This window comes from Drosophila rhopaloa, unplaced genomic scaffold (assembly GCF_018152115.1).
Source record: "Drosophila rhopaloa isolate 14029-0021.01 unplaced genomic scaffold, ASM1815211v1 contig_163, whole genome shotgun sequence".
In the NCBI taxonomy this organism is placed as follows: Eukaryota; Metazoa; Arthropoda; class Insecta; order Diptera; family Drosophilidae; genus Drosophila; species Drosophila rhopaloa.
In genome coordinates, this window is record NW_025335043.1 from 14,623,318 (window position 1) to 14,638,318 (window position 15,001).

At 44.6% G+C, this 15,001-nt stretch overlaps 1 protein-coding gene across 1 annotated transcript in view; it reads right to left on the bottom strand.

Moving 5' to 3' along the window:
• Positions 1-513: 513 nt before the first annotated feature.
• Positions 514-15,001, bottom strand: part of LOC108041758 (DNA N6-methyl adenine demethylase) — a 97,038-nt gene continuing 82,550 nt past the window's right edge. The window contains 8 exon segments of the mRNA XM_044458307.1: positions 514-717; positions 720-3,360; positions 3,795-4,308; positions 4,764-4,927; positions 4,993-5,197; positions 5,519-6,928; positions 7,148-8,336; positions 9,965-10,354. Of these exon segments, the coding sequence (XP_044314242.1) occupies positions 625-717; positions 720-3,360; positions 3,795-4,308; positions 4,764-4,927; positions 4,993-5,197; positions 5,519-6,928; positions 7,148-8,336; positions 9,965-10,354 (6,606 nt within the window). The 3' untranslated portion in view covers positions 514-624.

Consider the following 15,001-nt stretch of genomic DNA (forward strand, 5'->3'; position numbering starts at 1 on the left):
GCTTTGAGTGAATATTCAGTCATACAGCCCTGTTCTTTTTTCATTTCATTTCATTTCGATTTATTTTGGCGGCTTACTTTAACGGAAAAAGGTTTCTGATTTTTAAATTCATTTTAAAAAATTTTTTTTGTTAATTTCTTAAAAGGTTACCTCCTCAAAACAACCAGTTAGAGTTAAATAATTTTGAATTATAACATTTTGAAGTTGGTGAAAACGCGTTATATTAAAATAGTTTTACAATTTTTTGGTTTCAAATCTAGCTTTTTGAAAAAAATCCAGAACTTTTGCGTTTCATAAGTGTTACATACAAGATTTTTAAAAACTCTTTCTGAAATGAAAATGTATACAGAAACCCTTTTGAAAGATAAGATCAAAGATAAGATCAAACTGAAATCTAAATGAATATGTTTTTTGGTTATTCCAAATAAGTCTCAAAACTGATTTCAATTTCTTAAACTCTCAAACCCATTTTCGCTTGCTTCTGGAATATATTCAGTTTATTAATTCCCTAACCGCCTAATCCGCCGTAATTGAAATCCGGACAGGGCTGATTTGTGTGGATGCTTATGATTAGGACTCCGGCGGTGGCCGATTACCAGTAGTAGCCCCTCAGCCTGAAGAGATTCAGGTCTGCTGCTGCTGCGGCAGCGGCTGCTGCTGTTGCGGAGTGGGCGGCGGTGGTGCCGCGGTGCCAGTGGGCGTGGCCGGCGGTATGTGGGGGCGAGCCCACTGCCAGGAGGAGGAGCCAACTGCTGCTGCTGTTGTTGTTGTTGGCCTGGTGGGCAACCACCACCGTTGGGCGCGTTGTTCGTGGACGAGGTCGGACTGCTATTGCCCTCCGGATATTTCCCCGAAACCACGCACGGATGCATGGGAAACAGGGTCGTCCACGACGTGGTCGTCAGTGTTGGTGCGTGGAGGGCAACCTTCTCGTTTTTTGACTGCTCGCTGGTTTGGTTCTTCTTGGAATCGGCGCTGCTCTTCTTTTTCTTACTGCCACTGGCTCCGTTTTTTAGCTGCTGTCCATTGGCGGACTCCTTCTTAACGGGCGCCGACGGCTCGTCCATCAGGGCATCCTCATCCAGATCGTCCAGATCCTCGCCAGCCGCCTTCTTCATCAGCCGCTCGCGTTCCTCTTTGGCTTTATTGTCCAGATCCGTGTTGATCTTCTTCACCCGCATCTTCTCCTCCCACTCGTCTATGCCATGTCGGCATCTGTTGAGGTTCCTGTGCTGGTAGAAGATCAGGGTCATCCGCGTTGGATGGTGGCGATCCGGCCTTCGCACCGCCGTCGTGGCGTGCATCTCGTGTTTGGCACACTCGATCAGGACACTGCCATGATTCAGGGCAATGGCCACGCCCCCCATCTGCGGATCCTGGAAGGCCTCGATGTTCTCATTGATCTCGGCCACCTCGCCGATGGGTTCGATTTTGCTGGAATTCGTGCTGCCCGGCGAAGCAGCAGGTGGAGCCGTGATTGCTGCACTTGCTCCGCCAGTGGGTGTTTGGTTTCCAGCTCCCGGATTGCCCGATCCCGCATCATTACTCGGCGCTTCGCCGGTGGGCGTGGGTGTGGCTACCGTTTCGGAGGTGGTTTGGCCATTACTCAGGTCGGGTAATATCGTCTGTGGCGGTTCCTGTTGTTGTTGCTGCTGCACCTGATGTTGCTGTTGCACCTGCTGCTGATGATGCAGCGGTCCTGGTACTGGAACAATGGGCTTCTGGAGACCCACTCCCGCCGGCGCCACTGCACCATGGGTGGCTATCAACGAACCCGCTCCGACCGCAGGATTCGCACCACCATAGCCCGAGTTCACGGACCCCGTCTGGTGGTGACCATACATGTTCCAGTTGGGCGAGGGCGGCGGAGGCGTGGGAGGCGGCGTCTGCTGGGGATACATCCCGTAGGGCGAGTACGCCTGGTGATAGCCGTAGTTGTAGTTCATGTTCTGGTAGGCATCGTAGGCGGAGTACGCCGAGTGGGGCGGTGGCGGTGGAGGCGGGTACATCTGGTAGTTGTTGGGATACTGAGCCGTATACTGGGCCGTGTAATCGCTGGGCGGTGGCTTCGGCTTCACGAATCCCTCCTGCGGATGATGTGAGGTGGTCAGCTGGGCGAGGTTCGTCATCGGTTGCATGGCCGTCAAGGCGGTTAATTTACTTTCCGTGAGGTTGTGGTGGTGGTGATGGTGGTTCACTAAGGTCGTGGAATCGGGATTCTCCTCGCTGACCAGGCGGCTCTTGAGGTCACCGGGTGCCCCGCCCACCAAGGGTAGTCCCGTGGGGACAACTCCTCCTGGAGCTAGGACTCCCTGTTGCTGTTGGTTTTGCTGATGCACCTGCTGCACTTCGGTGGTTACTCCTCCAGGATTGGCTAGATTCGAGGCGGGATTGGGATTACTGACCAGCGTTTGATAGCTGCCTGGTCCGTAGCCATTACTCGTCTCCAGATGATTGGGAGTGACCGCGGCAGGAGCTGTGGGTGGAAGTGCTCCCGGTGGGGCTCCTGTGGTGGTTCCTCCTCCTCCGGGTAACGAAGTCGCCGGCGGAACTCCCAGTTGTGGCTGAGCCGTGGGCGTGGTGGGCGTTAGGGGTGCCACTCCGCCGGCCACAGCTCCTCCAGGACCTACTGCTCCGCCCGGTCCTCCTGGTCCTCCTCCGCCCACTTGCCCCTGCATGCCCATCGGAGCATGAGGCGTGGGCCACTGGCCGTAGTAGTTCCTGGAGTCGATATAGGAACCCGTCTGGTAGTCGTAGGAATACGGGGAATCCAGGACAGTGCTTGAGATCTGATTGGACTGCAGCTGGGCGTCCGTGAAGGTATCAATCATGGTGGCCATGTTCATCAGACTGGAGTTGGAGCTCATTAGTTGGCCGGGCTGACCTGCACCCGCCGTCTGCCCACCATTCGTCTGGGGATTGGCATTGGATCCGTGGACGGGCGGCGTGCTGAAGGCACTGCCCGCCGGACTGGGATTGTTCGTCACCGGAGTCTGGCATCGCGGCGAGGGGGTCGAGGGAGGGGCCGATCCCGGCGTGGAAGCACTGGAGTTGTTCGACTGATTCGACTTGCCCTTGCCCTTCGACTTGGAACCCGCTCCCCCACCATTCGCTGCTCCTCCACTGCCGTTCTCCTTCTTGATGTGGGCTGCTCCCAAAGCTGGTGGACTGCTCTGCTGGTTGTTGTTGGCCTGCGTCTGCGACTGGGCGCCATTGCTGGAGCTGCTCTGGCTGTTGGCATCGCCCACCGCATCCTGGTCCCCGTCCGGTGGCGCCGCCTCGTCGCCCTCCTTCCGCTTCTTGCCGTGTCTTCTGCAGGGTATCAAAGGGGTCGATCGCACGCGTACTTCGCAGGGGAATCTATTCGATTGGGATGCAAGATAGGGAGTGCATATTAGCAAAGTCCAGGAATTAATACACTCTGAACAGAAATCGAACTTAAATGTGGGAAATCGTTAATATCGTTATTTATAAATCAGAATATTTTTTAATTTCAGAAGGAACTTATTAAAATAACAGTTTAAAACCCTTGTTTTTTTTAGTTTGTAGGTCGTGACATTGTTAATTTTTTTTTTTTTTTCGATAATCTTTAGGAAAAGGTTATTTACTTGGTTAATATTATAAACTCAGGATTCTAGTTTGTAAATCGTGACATTGTTAAATTGTGCAATTTGCTCTACATAATTACATTTTTTTTTTTTTTTTGATTATCTAATGACGATTTCCCTGATCCTCGATCGATTTCTTTTCGGAGTGCCTGGGAGCTGCTGCTCAAAACTCAACGGTACACTCACTTGTCCAGCATTTGCACCGCCCCGGTGCGGTGCTTGTCCCGCTGACCCTCGACACTCTCGAACTCGTCCGTGCCGTCCATCGTGTAGAGCGGCAGGACGTGGAACTGCTCGTCGTCTGGGAGGCGGGTGTCCCGATTGCCGGGCTTCAGCAGCGCCACATGCACCGTGCAGCCATCCTGCATGTTGTGCAGATCCCTGTGGGAGTGGGCGCAGAAGTCCAGGCAGGCGGTGACCCCCGAGAAGGGTTTTCCGGGCTCCAGGCCCAGCCGGCAATCGCTGGCCTCGTGCTCGTACTTCGTCTGATTGTCGTAGGACCGCGGACACACCTGCTTGAACACCGGCGCCAAAAGGGTGGCAATCAGGTTCATGTGATCCTCGATGGCCGCCTCCTCGCTCTTCACCGACAGCCGGAACTTCCTCACCGTCTTGGAGCGGGCGTACTTGCAACCATTGTAGTACATCGACCAGGAGCAACCAAAGGAGTACGAGGCGCCCGACGATTCCGGATCCAGTCCTGCAAATTGGTTAAAGTTAGTATTAAACATGAAGTATGTAATGGAGACCAAAATGGACATGTGGAAAATCGCTAAGTCGTATCACTAACCATATTGTTTGGTTAGTGGTCGTATACTGTATTCTTAAAAATTCCTAATACTATATCTGCAATATTACAAATTTAATCTTGGAAAGTAATTTAATTTAAAAGAAAAATATATCTGGGCTTAACACTTGTTTGTTAAAAATTCAATATATATTTTTTGATATTCCAGAAAAGACATATTTAAATGGCTTTCGCTTAAGGAATTCCTACGTTCTCAATTTTGAGTTCGAAAGTTACTTAAAAGCAGGACTTTAGAAAGAGATTTAAAGACTTTTGTTTTAAAATACTGTGATTATTATTTTTAAAAATTAAAAAATTGGTTAATTTTTAAAAAAGGGTATTTCTAATAATATAGGTTTACTACATACCTTGACAGGCACAGGTGCGATTCTCATTGGTGGCACATCTTCGCGTGGTGGGCAGGCCGTATTTGTTGAGCTTCGGGATCAGATTCTTATAGGCATTATCCGCCTCCAAACGAGGCATTCCATCCCAAGCCACCATGCACACTACAATATAGGCAGCTATGCATCTGGAAAATACAAATATTACAGTTTGAGAACCATTGTAAAATAGATAATAATAGAGAAAACCCACCTGTGACCCGGTCGTTTCTTGACCACCACCAGAATCTTCTCTTCGAGATCAGCTCTTCGGATGACCCACTTGGCCACAGGACATCCTTGTGAAGTCTTACCCTCCTTTCCAGTGTAGACGATCTTTTCGATCCTCAACTGGCGACCCGTGAGGTTGCAACGCTCCTCGAATTCTCTTCGTAAGTCCATTAGGGAAGATGCAGTGCCTGGTAAAATAATACATTTAAATAAGATAATTATTTTACTTGATTCAACAGCCTGATTTAATCCTTGAAATTTATTTATTTGTTTATTTTTACACTGTAAGTTTAAGTATGAAATTAAGCTACAGGAAAACAATTTCATGTTATATGTCATACTCGTACATAATATTCTAAATATATGATGATACATATTTCTATCGTTTTTCTAAATGAAAACTACTTTGGTCAGTAAAAATCTCACTTTTAATTATTATTTCACTGCTCTTCTCTAAATTGATTTTAAAATAGATTTCTGATTCCGAACAGATTTGTAGGACTACTCACCCAGATGCGTGTAGTAAGTACCCGGCTCCGGGGGATTCTTGTCGGACTGGAAGCACTCGCACTCGGGAATCTCCGTTTTGTTGCCCTTCTCCAGTCGATCCGTGGTGTCGAACATGGGATTGATCTTCTCGTGCTTCACCACGATCTCGGGGATCTCGTCGGGCTTCTGCTTTCCCTTGGCCTTGCCCACTCCCACGATGGGTTTCAAGCCATTGCCATGCGTGTCGATGAGCTCATCCTCGTCGATGAGCTCCTCCTTGGGCTGGATGCCCAATCCCAGGCAGGTGCCGTCCTTCAAGTGCTCCGCGGTGGGTGGCCGCGTGCCTCCCTGTCGGCAGCAGGAGAACCCATTGTTCAGCGCCTTCCCCTCACTTCCCAGATAGGCATAGCCCCCGCCATGTCCCAGCATGCCCATGTCCTCGATCTTGGGCTCCAGCATCCCGTGGTGACTCAAGTGCGGCGGAGCTCCATGGCCCAATGCATAGCGATGTGGCGGAATGGGATAGGCGGGTATGTCCTTCTCGTAGTTCGTGGGCAGTGGTATGATGCTATTGGTGTCCGGTTTCCGGTCGAGTTCCATCAAGCTCTGACCATGTCCGTGGATCTGATGGGGTTGATTGGCCCCCGGAGGCTTCCCTCTGCCTCCGTAAGTGGAGTGCTGATAGCCCGGCACAAAGTTCTGCTGGAAGTTCTGCTGAAAACTACTAGCTCCGGCGCCATAGTACGCCGAATTGTGATGATAGCTGGCGTAATCCTGCTGTCCATGTCCATGTCCATGGTGCTGTTGCACCGGCTGACCCTGACCATCGTTTTGGCAGAAGTCCGCGTATTGTATAAAGTTCTGGTAGTTCCGCTCGTAGCCCTCCATTTTATTCGGCTGCGGAGGACCAAGGAGACCCGGTTCGGTCTTGATGTACTGCGAGTGGTAGTCCTGACCCGGTGGACCAGGTCCTCCGGCGGCATGCGGATGCGGCGGGTAGTGGGCGGCACCGAGTGGCTTCAGCCCACCACCGCCTCCGGGATCCGTGGAATTGCGATCCCGGTCAATTTCCGCCGCTGCCTCTGCCGCTGCCGCTGCCGCCGCCGCTGCTCGACTGGCTTTACTGCGACTCCTGGACTTTTTGGGCTGGGCTGCGACGGGAACGGGGACGGGAGCCACTGGAACCGGCGGCTCCACCGAATGACTGATGGTCGTGTGTTGTCCTGGCTGGTGTTGCTGCAACTGCAGCTGCAACTGGGCATCCTGTCCTACTCCTGCTGGATAGCCACTAACCACGCTCGGTTTCTTGAACGAGTTGGCGTGGTGCGGCTTCCAGATGTGATCGCCACCACCTCCGATCGGCTCGGCAGGCACTGACCCACTATTCACGGCCTGCTGTTGCACCTGCTGCACTTGCTGGTGATTCATTCCTGGAAGAGTAATACAGAGGAATGTCTAGATGAAATGGCAAATAGGTATTGTAGGTCCATAAGGTATTAATTGATAAATGAACTAACTTTTGATTCAAGTTTTATGTTTAGTTTTAATAGATGAGATGATGTTTGAACTTATTCTAGTTTAGACAATAATTGTCAGTAATTAATAAATTAATAATAATAAACAAATGAAACATTGTGAATACTACTCACCAGTCATATGCTGCGACTGTGCTGGCGGCATTTCTTGCTGCTGTTTTTGCTGCAGGTTGGGCGGCAGTGGGTGGGTGGGCGTGGCACTGCTCGGTCCGTTGGCGCTCAGCGCCGCTTCGGGCCGGAGATGGTGGCTATACGATAAAAAATGACCGGTCTGTTGTTGCTGTTGCTGCGGTTGTTGTTGCTGCTGTTGCTGCAAATCGGGCGGCGGATCCTTGGGATCGCTCTTGCGCATGATCATGGACTTGATGCGGGTGTTCAGGTGGAGTCTCTCCCCCTGCGGATATCCCTCGGCGCCCAAGGATTGCTGCTGCTGCTGTTGTTGTTGCTGCTGCCAATTCCAATCCTGCATGGGGGGCGAGGAGAGGTGTTGCTGCTGTTGCTGTTGCTGCTGCTGTTGTTGCTGCTGCTGAGGTGAAACATAGGGCTGCAGCCCGTTGCCCGTGGGCGACTGATGTTGCTGCTGCTGCTGTTGCTGCAACATGTTGCTGCGCGTGGGCGACTGGGGCACCGCCTGGTTGGGTGGTTGCATGGGCGAGGAGGCGGGCTGCGCCACTACAGTGGGCGGTGGGGCTGGGGTGGTTGTGCCACCACTGACCACTGTCGGGGGATTGCTGTTGTTGTTGCTGGTGTTACTAGTGTTGTTGTTGCTGTTGTTGCTGTTGGTGGTTGGGGAACCGCTGTAGTCGCCTGAATACCCGTTACAGTTGAGTGAGCGCGGCGGCACGCTGCTCACCCGCGGATATCCAGGCGTGTCGTTTCCCGACATCGTCTTGTTCAGGTCCGCTCCCAGATGTTGCTGCTGTTGTTGCTGCTGCTGCTGCTGCTGTTGTTGCTGCGACGGCGGCACTGGAGCGGCGGACACCTGTCCTGCGTAACTGGGCGCGAAGCCAGCCACACTCTGCAGACCAACCTGATTGATCGCCGACGGAGCCGTGGACAACTGCTGACTCTGGAAGTCGTAGCGCTGCACTGGCGCCGCATATGGCGACCTTCCGTAGTTGGGATCGAATCCCAGTCCCGACTGGACGTAGCCGTTCGAGGGATACGCATACGACTGCGTCTGGAAGTCCAGCGAGTTCAGGGACGTTATGGCCGGTGTGTTCTGTGGTATCTGCTGTATGAACTGGTTCTGCCAGCCCTGCGACGGATCCGCCTGCCATGTGGGGTAGAAGGCCATGGGTGCCTAAAAGAAAGGGAAATACCAGGATCGATTAGTACTGGAAAAGCGGTATTGGTCGTAAGTATAGGTGTTTAATTTTTAGCCATTTAGTTTAAAATTTTTAGGGGATAAGTCTTAATTAATATACTGTATACCACTTTCAAACTTTGTAATTGCTGGTAATTTCTTTTTAATAATAATAATAAAATAATTTTAAGGTTAAAGTATTATTTTATGTATTCATTATTTCCTAGAAAGCAATTTCAAAATGCTTTTTTTAAATCAGTAAGCCCCTAGGAAAACATTAGTTACCCAAAGTCCTCTAATGTCCCAAAACCAAATCGCATTTATGTTAAATTGTTATTTATTACCCAGGTATTTTTTTTGACCATTTATTAACCAATTTCAACTGCTGCTTTCTAACCACCTTATTATGACCATATCCTACCATTAATTTCAGGTCTAGACTTAACCCAAACACAATACCATTACTCCACTGGCTTACAGGACCATTCATAAATAAACATTTTGGTCATAAAAACAGTTCAAAAACTGACATGAATTATGTACCCAAAGCTGGTCTGAATTGGCCAGTCATAAATCATATTTTGTGTGCCCTAATTAGGCTCAGTCTAATTGGTGGCGAACTGCAGACCCCAAAAACAGAAATTTCCTTTTTGCCCTGAGTTACAACTTCCGCGGCGTGTACACAAAACACCACTGTTAATTAACGCGCCTCAAATTATGCTACATTTTTTGTTCCCTGAATAAACAGGAAAACCCCATGAAAAGAAATAAAACGAGAAACAAGGCAGAAAAACAAAGCCAGACTGCCGGCCAGACCCAAAACTCAACCCGTTTTCATTTGCATTTTTACGAGCGCGCTGAAAAAGTTATGAAAGTGAAAGTGAGGAGTAATGGGATGGGGGCGAGCAATAAAATCCAAATAAAATGTAAAAATTAAAACGCAAACAATTTGCATTGCACACACAAAAGAAATTGTTGAAATTCAATTAAAATAAAACTGAATTGCAAAGAGATCAAGCTCAAAACAAAACGATGAATACAGAAATATACATTTTACTTTGAGAGATATTATTATTCTTCTTTTAATATTTCCTATCCTTGTTTTCAATTCAGTTACATAAACCAAAAGCATTTCTTAATGTTTTTAAGAAAAGTCAATAAAATTCTAAAAAATCAATTTTATGGCTATACTTGCTTAGTAAAATTTCTGTAAGTGTAGGAGTGGAATTGCCAGGCAGCTGGCTTCCTGTATCTGGAATTTATCTGCACCTGGCTCACGTGTGTGCGTGGTGTGTGGTTTTGTTTTCAAAAGCATTTAGCAATCATTGATAAAAATCGACCAAATCTTTATGAATGAATGGGAGACTATATACACAATATATATATGTCTGGCTGTTGAGTGTATGCACAGCTGCAATTGATTGGCCCCGGGGCCACGTGACGTATACGCAATATGGCCAAACGGATTTATGGGCTTGCTGTGTTTTGTATTTTTCATTTGGCTGCCTTGAAACGGAAAACGAAATGAAAATCAAAACCGATTGACTAGTGAGGGGGTGATGGGGGAACAACTGAGAAGGTCAATGGCATTTAAGGGGAAAAATCGAAACCGATTGACGACTCACCATGGGTTGCTGCGGTTGATCCTTCATGGTTTGGATTTGTGCGGTTATCTGATGTTGCTGCTGTGGCAAATGTTGCTGCTGTGCGTGCTGCTGCTGCTGCAAGTGCTGTTGCTGCTGGAAGTGCTGCTGTTGCTGCTGCGGCTGCTGATATTGCTGTTGCTGCTGCTGCGACAGGAGTTGCTGCTGCGACAAAAGTTGCTGATGCTGCTGGTACTGCTGCTGCTGTTGCTGTTGCTGCTGCTGCAGATTGCCTGTTGCTGATGTGGTATTTGGCGATTGCTGCGGCAACAGTGTTGCTGCCGGCACTGGACTTAGACGAGGCGATGTTGCTGATGCAGCGGCTGCATTCAGTTTGTTTGCTTTGGTGGAGTTTTTGCGGGCGCGTGACTGCTGAAAAGTAAGGAAAAGATAAAAGGATCTCCAGTTAGTAAGGGGTTATTGACAAAACTATGTGTAAACTTGTGATAAGGTAGCTTAGCGTAATTAATAGCTAGTTAAGACAGCTCTAAATACCCATAATCTTTTCTTGTTTGCTCGTTTCTATTCAACCTTACTATATAAACTAAATATTTGCAAAAGCTATTATTTTAAAGCTGTATAATTAATTTATTATTGTTTATTTTTTTGCTTGCTGTAGAAATACACCAAATTCCGATACATATGACCCACTCTTTTTTCCCGCTTATTAAAAACTTATATTTTGTTGATCTCACTTATTCAACTCGTAATTGCATAGTTTAAAACATTTTTTAATTAAGGAAATTTGTTAGTTGGCACAAATATTTTAATTGCCTCCCCATCCGATCGCATAAATTATGCCCGCTTCGCTCACATAATTTCAACTTGTTTTCAGACTGCAAACGCCGGGCAACATGTAAAATTTATGTTGCCCACGATTTATGCGCAATTTATTTGAGCAGCCAAATCCGAAAACAGAGGAAAAATGTTGCAAAAATTCGTAGCAACAGCTGCGGTTGCCATTTGTTGTTGTCGTTGTGGCTGCTCGCCATTAAAGGCTTTCAAAATTTATGTTCATAAAAGAGTCGCTGTCGTTTCTTCTCGTCGTTTATTAGTTTTATTTTTTTTTTTTTTTTTTTGGCTTGGCGAAGGGATGCATATAGTCTAATGGAAAAGCAAAAATGGTTTTACGCTGCTCTTGGCAGGTCAATCGATAATGGTCAGATATTTTTGCATAATGCTCGAGAGTTTTCTTTTGTGGGCAAGCCTCACACTATTTTTGCATCGTGGAAGCCTCACAAAGTTTGTGAAAACAAGAAAACCTTTTTAATTTGAATTAGTTTCTGGTAGAATTGCAAAGATTGTATAAATCTTGGTTGCGCAATTAATTAAGGGGTAGTTTTTAGGCAGTGTAAAAGCGAATAAAAATAAAATAAAATGTAAATTTATCCTTTCAAAAACCTTGTTCACCCAATTAATGAAGCGTTGCTCTTAAAACATTTAAAATGCTGGCTGTGCAAATAGGGATTTACACAAGCAGACAAAACTTTTATTGTTCCTTTCCAGCAATCTGTTGAAAAGAGGAATAAATCCAAGGGAGAGGAAGCCGTATAAATAAGCATTGTGTCTGTCGTAAATTTCTTGCAATAAATCAACAAAACTCCTTGGGTTCAGGGCAAACAAATATATATCTCGAAATATTTCTGCTAATTGCGAAAGGCACAAATCAAAAATGGCCCAAAAAGGCTGCATCCAATTAATGTGGCTTATGTGGCAGGGAGTTTTGTGCAGACACACACAATAAACACAATTTGCATACATGGCCCGCAAAATGGCAGTCAAAGCAAATCGTTTGTGCAAATTGGCTGCAATAAAGTGATTTATATTTTACACATGTGTGAAATAATATTTGCCACCTTGGCAGGCCATCTCTCTCTCTATATATTTATTTAAACTGTATGTATAGTATGTGTCGCATAATGCTATGCAAATAAATCCAACAATCCGAGCTGGTAAATTCGAATTCCTCTCCTTATCTCTGGGTTCCCAGGTGGCAACCAAGCAGCCAAATAACTTGAACAAACACTGGCCAGAAAAAAGGTGAGGGGGCGATGCTGGTTTTTCCCTCTTTTGGCTTTCTAAAAATATTTGCATTGCAAACATCGATGGGGATGGCAAACGCAGGTGCAAAATTAAAATAAATTTGCACGCAATTTCCAATTGAAAATTGCCAATTATTTTTGCTTACATTTCCTTTTTTTTGTATTTTAAGAGCAAACAATCCCAAAATAAATAGTCCTACAGACGAGTGCACAGCAATAGGGCATTTGGAAAATATATTTTTAATTTAATCAAAATGTTTGAAATTTCCAAAAATGTTTGAAATTTCCAAAAATGTATAAATTTGTACTGCCATCTTTTTCAAAATAGTTTTAATAGATTAAAACACTAAATAAAATTTAAATATTAAAAGAACATTTTGAAGACTTTTTTTCGTCTACCAAAATTTTGCAGATCAATAAAAATATTACAAAGTTGAGGTGTTGCCAATTTTATTTGCATCCTAAGTTCACTACTATTTTGTTAACCTCTGCTGTATAACCCTCATAAATATTAGCATTGAAGTATTAATTAAACTTTTGCAAACACCGGCGAAAACATTTGCTTAGACATCGGCAAACAAATAAACAAACACGACGCAAATGAAAAATCGTAAGGAAAGTAAATAAAAATGTATTTTCAGACCCGGGGTCTTGAGTAAATGTTTTTCTAGTTTTTCTGCGCTGTGTTTAATGCATTTTCCCCACTATTTACCCAGCTCATAAAAGTTAATTAAATTTTTATGATCGCGCGTTTGCATCGCGGCAACTATTTGTTTCTTGGTAAAATAAATAAAACGTTAAAGAAAGATGGCACCGCCGGAGATATATAAAGTGCATGTGTGCTAGTGAGTATCTGTGTGTGTGTGAGATAGTGAGAGATTAGTGAGTTGCAGTTGACACAGCGACAAAAAAGAAGAACGAGAACACCGGGCAATGGCCCTCAGCTTACAGCGCTTTTTCACATATTTTTCTCTGAGTGTTGAAAAGAAAATTGCGGGCTGAGTAAACAGCAATTAGTTGTGTCTCTGTGTGAGTTTATCTCCCTGTGCGTGTGTGTGTTTTCTTAATGTGTGTGTTCTTTACGCTTGTGTGCGTTACATCGCCTTGATAAGCAGCAAACGAAACACAGCCGAATAAGGTTAAGTAAAGGTAAAAACCTTGGTAAGACACTCACAAAATATATTATTCTTAAATTCGGAATCTCAAAATCTATGTAAGTCGAAAAATTATATATATAAATATATATATATACATTTTTTATCTGTACTATATCGAAGTAGTCTCGATTAAATCATTACAATGATTTTTAATTCCTATTGTGAAATGAAATATAACATTTAATAAGGCAATTTAAAGTTTAAATGAACTATTTAAATAATTAAAAAAATTGTATTGCATATCATCACATTTTGTTGTCATTTTAAATCTCAAAATCCCTTTTTCTTCAGTGTTTTTATTAATTTCCGTATTTTTAATTACCCAGATTACTTGATATTCAGAAAAATAATATTGCATTTTAAAGTTTTGATGACTTATCTAAATTATTGTTTCTATCTAATCGTTAATTAAATTTGTATGCTAATCATAGCCACATTTTGTTGTAATTTTAAGTCTCAAAATCCTTTTTTCTCCAGTGTTTTTATTAATTTCCGTATTTTTAATTACCAAGATTACTTGATATTCAGAAACACATTTATACTCCTCCATATATATATGCTAATTCCGCCATAAACCCAGCCTGATATTGTTGCCAGGCACTAACTATTTTACTAGCTCCCCGAACACCCGTCCCACTTTCACGCTGATAAGAGCTATATAACACCTCGTTCGCTCTTTGTTTTTTATAGTGTGCCTGCACGGCCGTCATAAATTACACACATAACAGAGTATACAATATAAATTATTTACATGTCCCCAAAGTCAAAGTCTGCTGATAAGGCGCATGGAGTGAGAGAGAGAGGAATAAAAAACAAATCAACAGCCAAAGAAAAGAAAACAAGGTGAAAGACAGCGAAAAAATAAAAAAAATGCAGCGGGTAAATTGTAAATAAATCAAATATTAGTTATCGCCAACGTTGGTGTGTGTTCTTATTTATTTTAAATGTTATCAGCAGTCCATTTATCTTGTGTCATGTCAACCTTATATTGGAAAATGGAAAAACAGGTAAGGGAAAAGTTCTTCAGCTCCATGACAAATTAATAAGAACTTAGAAGATGGTATGATGGGAATTTGAAGGATTTTCTTTTTATTTGTTCTCACTATCAAATGTTGAAAATTGGAAGAGATAAAGGACAGATTCTTTAGCTGCAGGAAAATAAATGTGAATGGAGAAAATGGTTTGCAGGAAGAGTAAAGAATTTTCTTGTAATTTTCGATTACGATCTAGTGGCTGACTAAACTGTTTAAATATTTACAATTCGGAGTTCAGGACCCCAGGATGCACATATCCCATTTTGGCATAATGGCAAGCAATTAAAGCAAATCTTTATCGGGCACATTCTGCTTATGCGGCAGAATACTTCATTTTGGACTCGAAAGCACCATTTGCTCTACCGGCAAATGCAATTTCTATGATTGCATCACAGACATCTCGTACTCGCCTGCATTTTCCCTTTTTCCTGGCTCTGCTTTTTCGGTGTTTTCCCGCTTAAAATGCTCCATTCTTATGCTCGTTTCCTCTCTCTTTCGCTTGAAACACCTTTGGGCTGCTCAAATATTTAACTTGTATTTCGCATTCATGCTAATTTTGCATTTTCCACAATTTTCCCGCCCACTTCCACCTACTCCTTGGCCCCCTTTTATGTGCACAGAATGTGTTTCTTCTCCCGTTCTCTTATCCATGTCCTGCTTTATTCCATTCCATTATCCTGCAGCATTTTGGAATGGCTATGTTGCTACACAGAGCAAAAAATAAATGTTCCTTGTTACCTAATAATATTTCTATGAATTTATTATTTTAATAGTTTTCGAAATAAA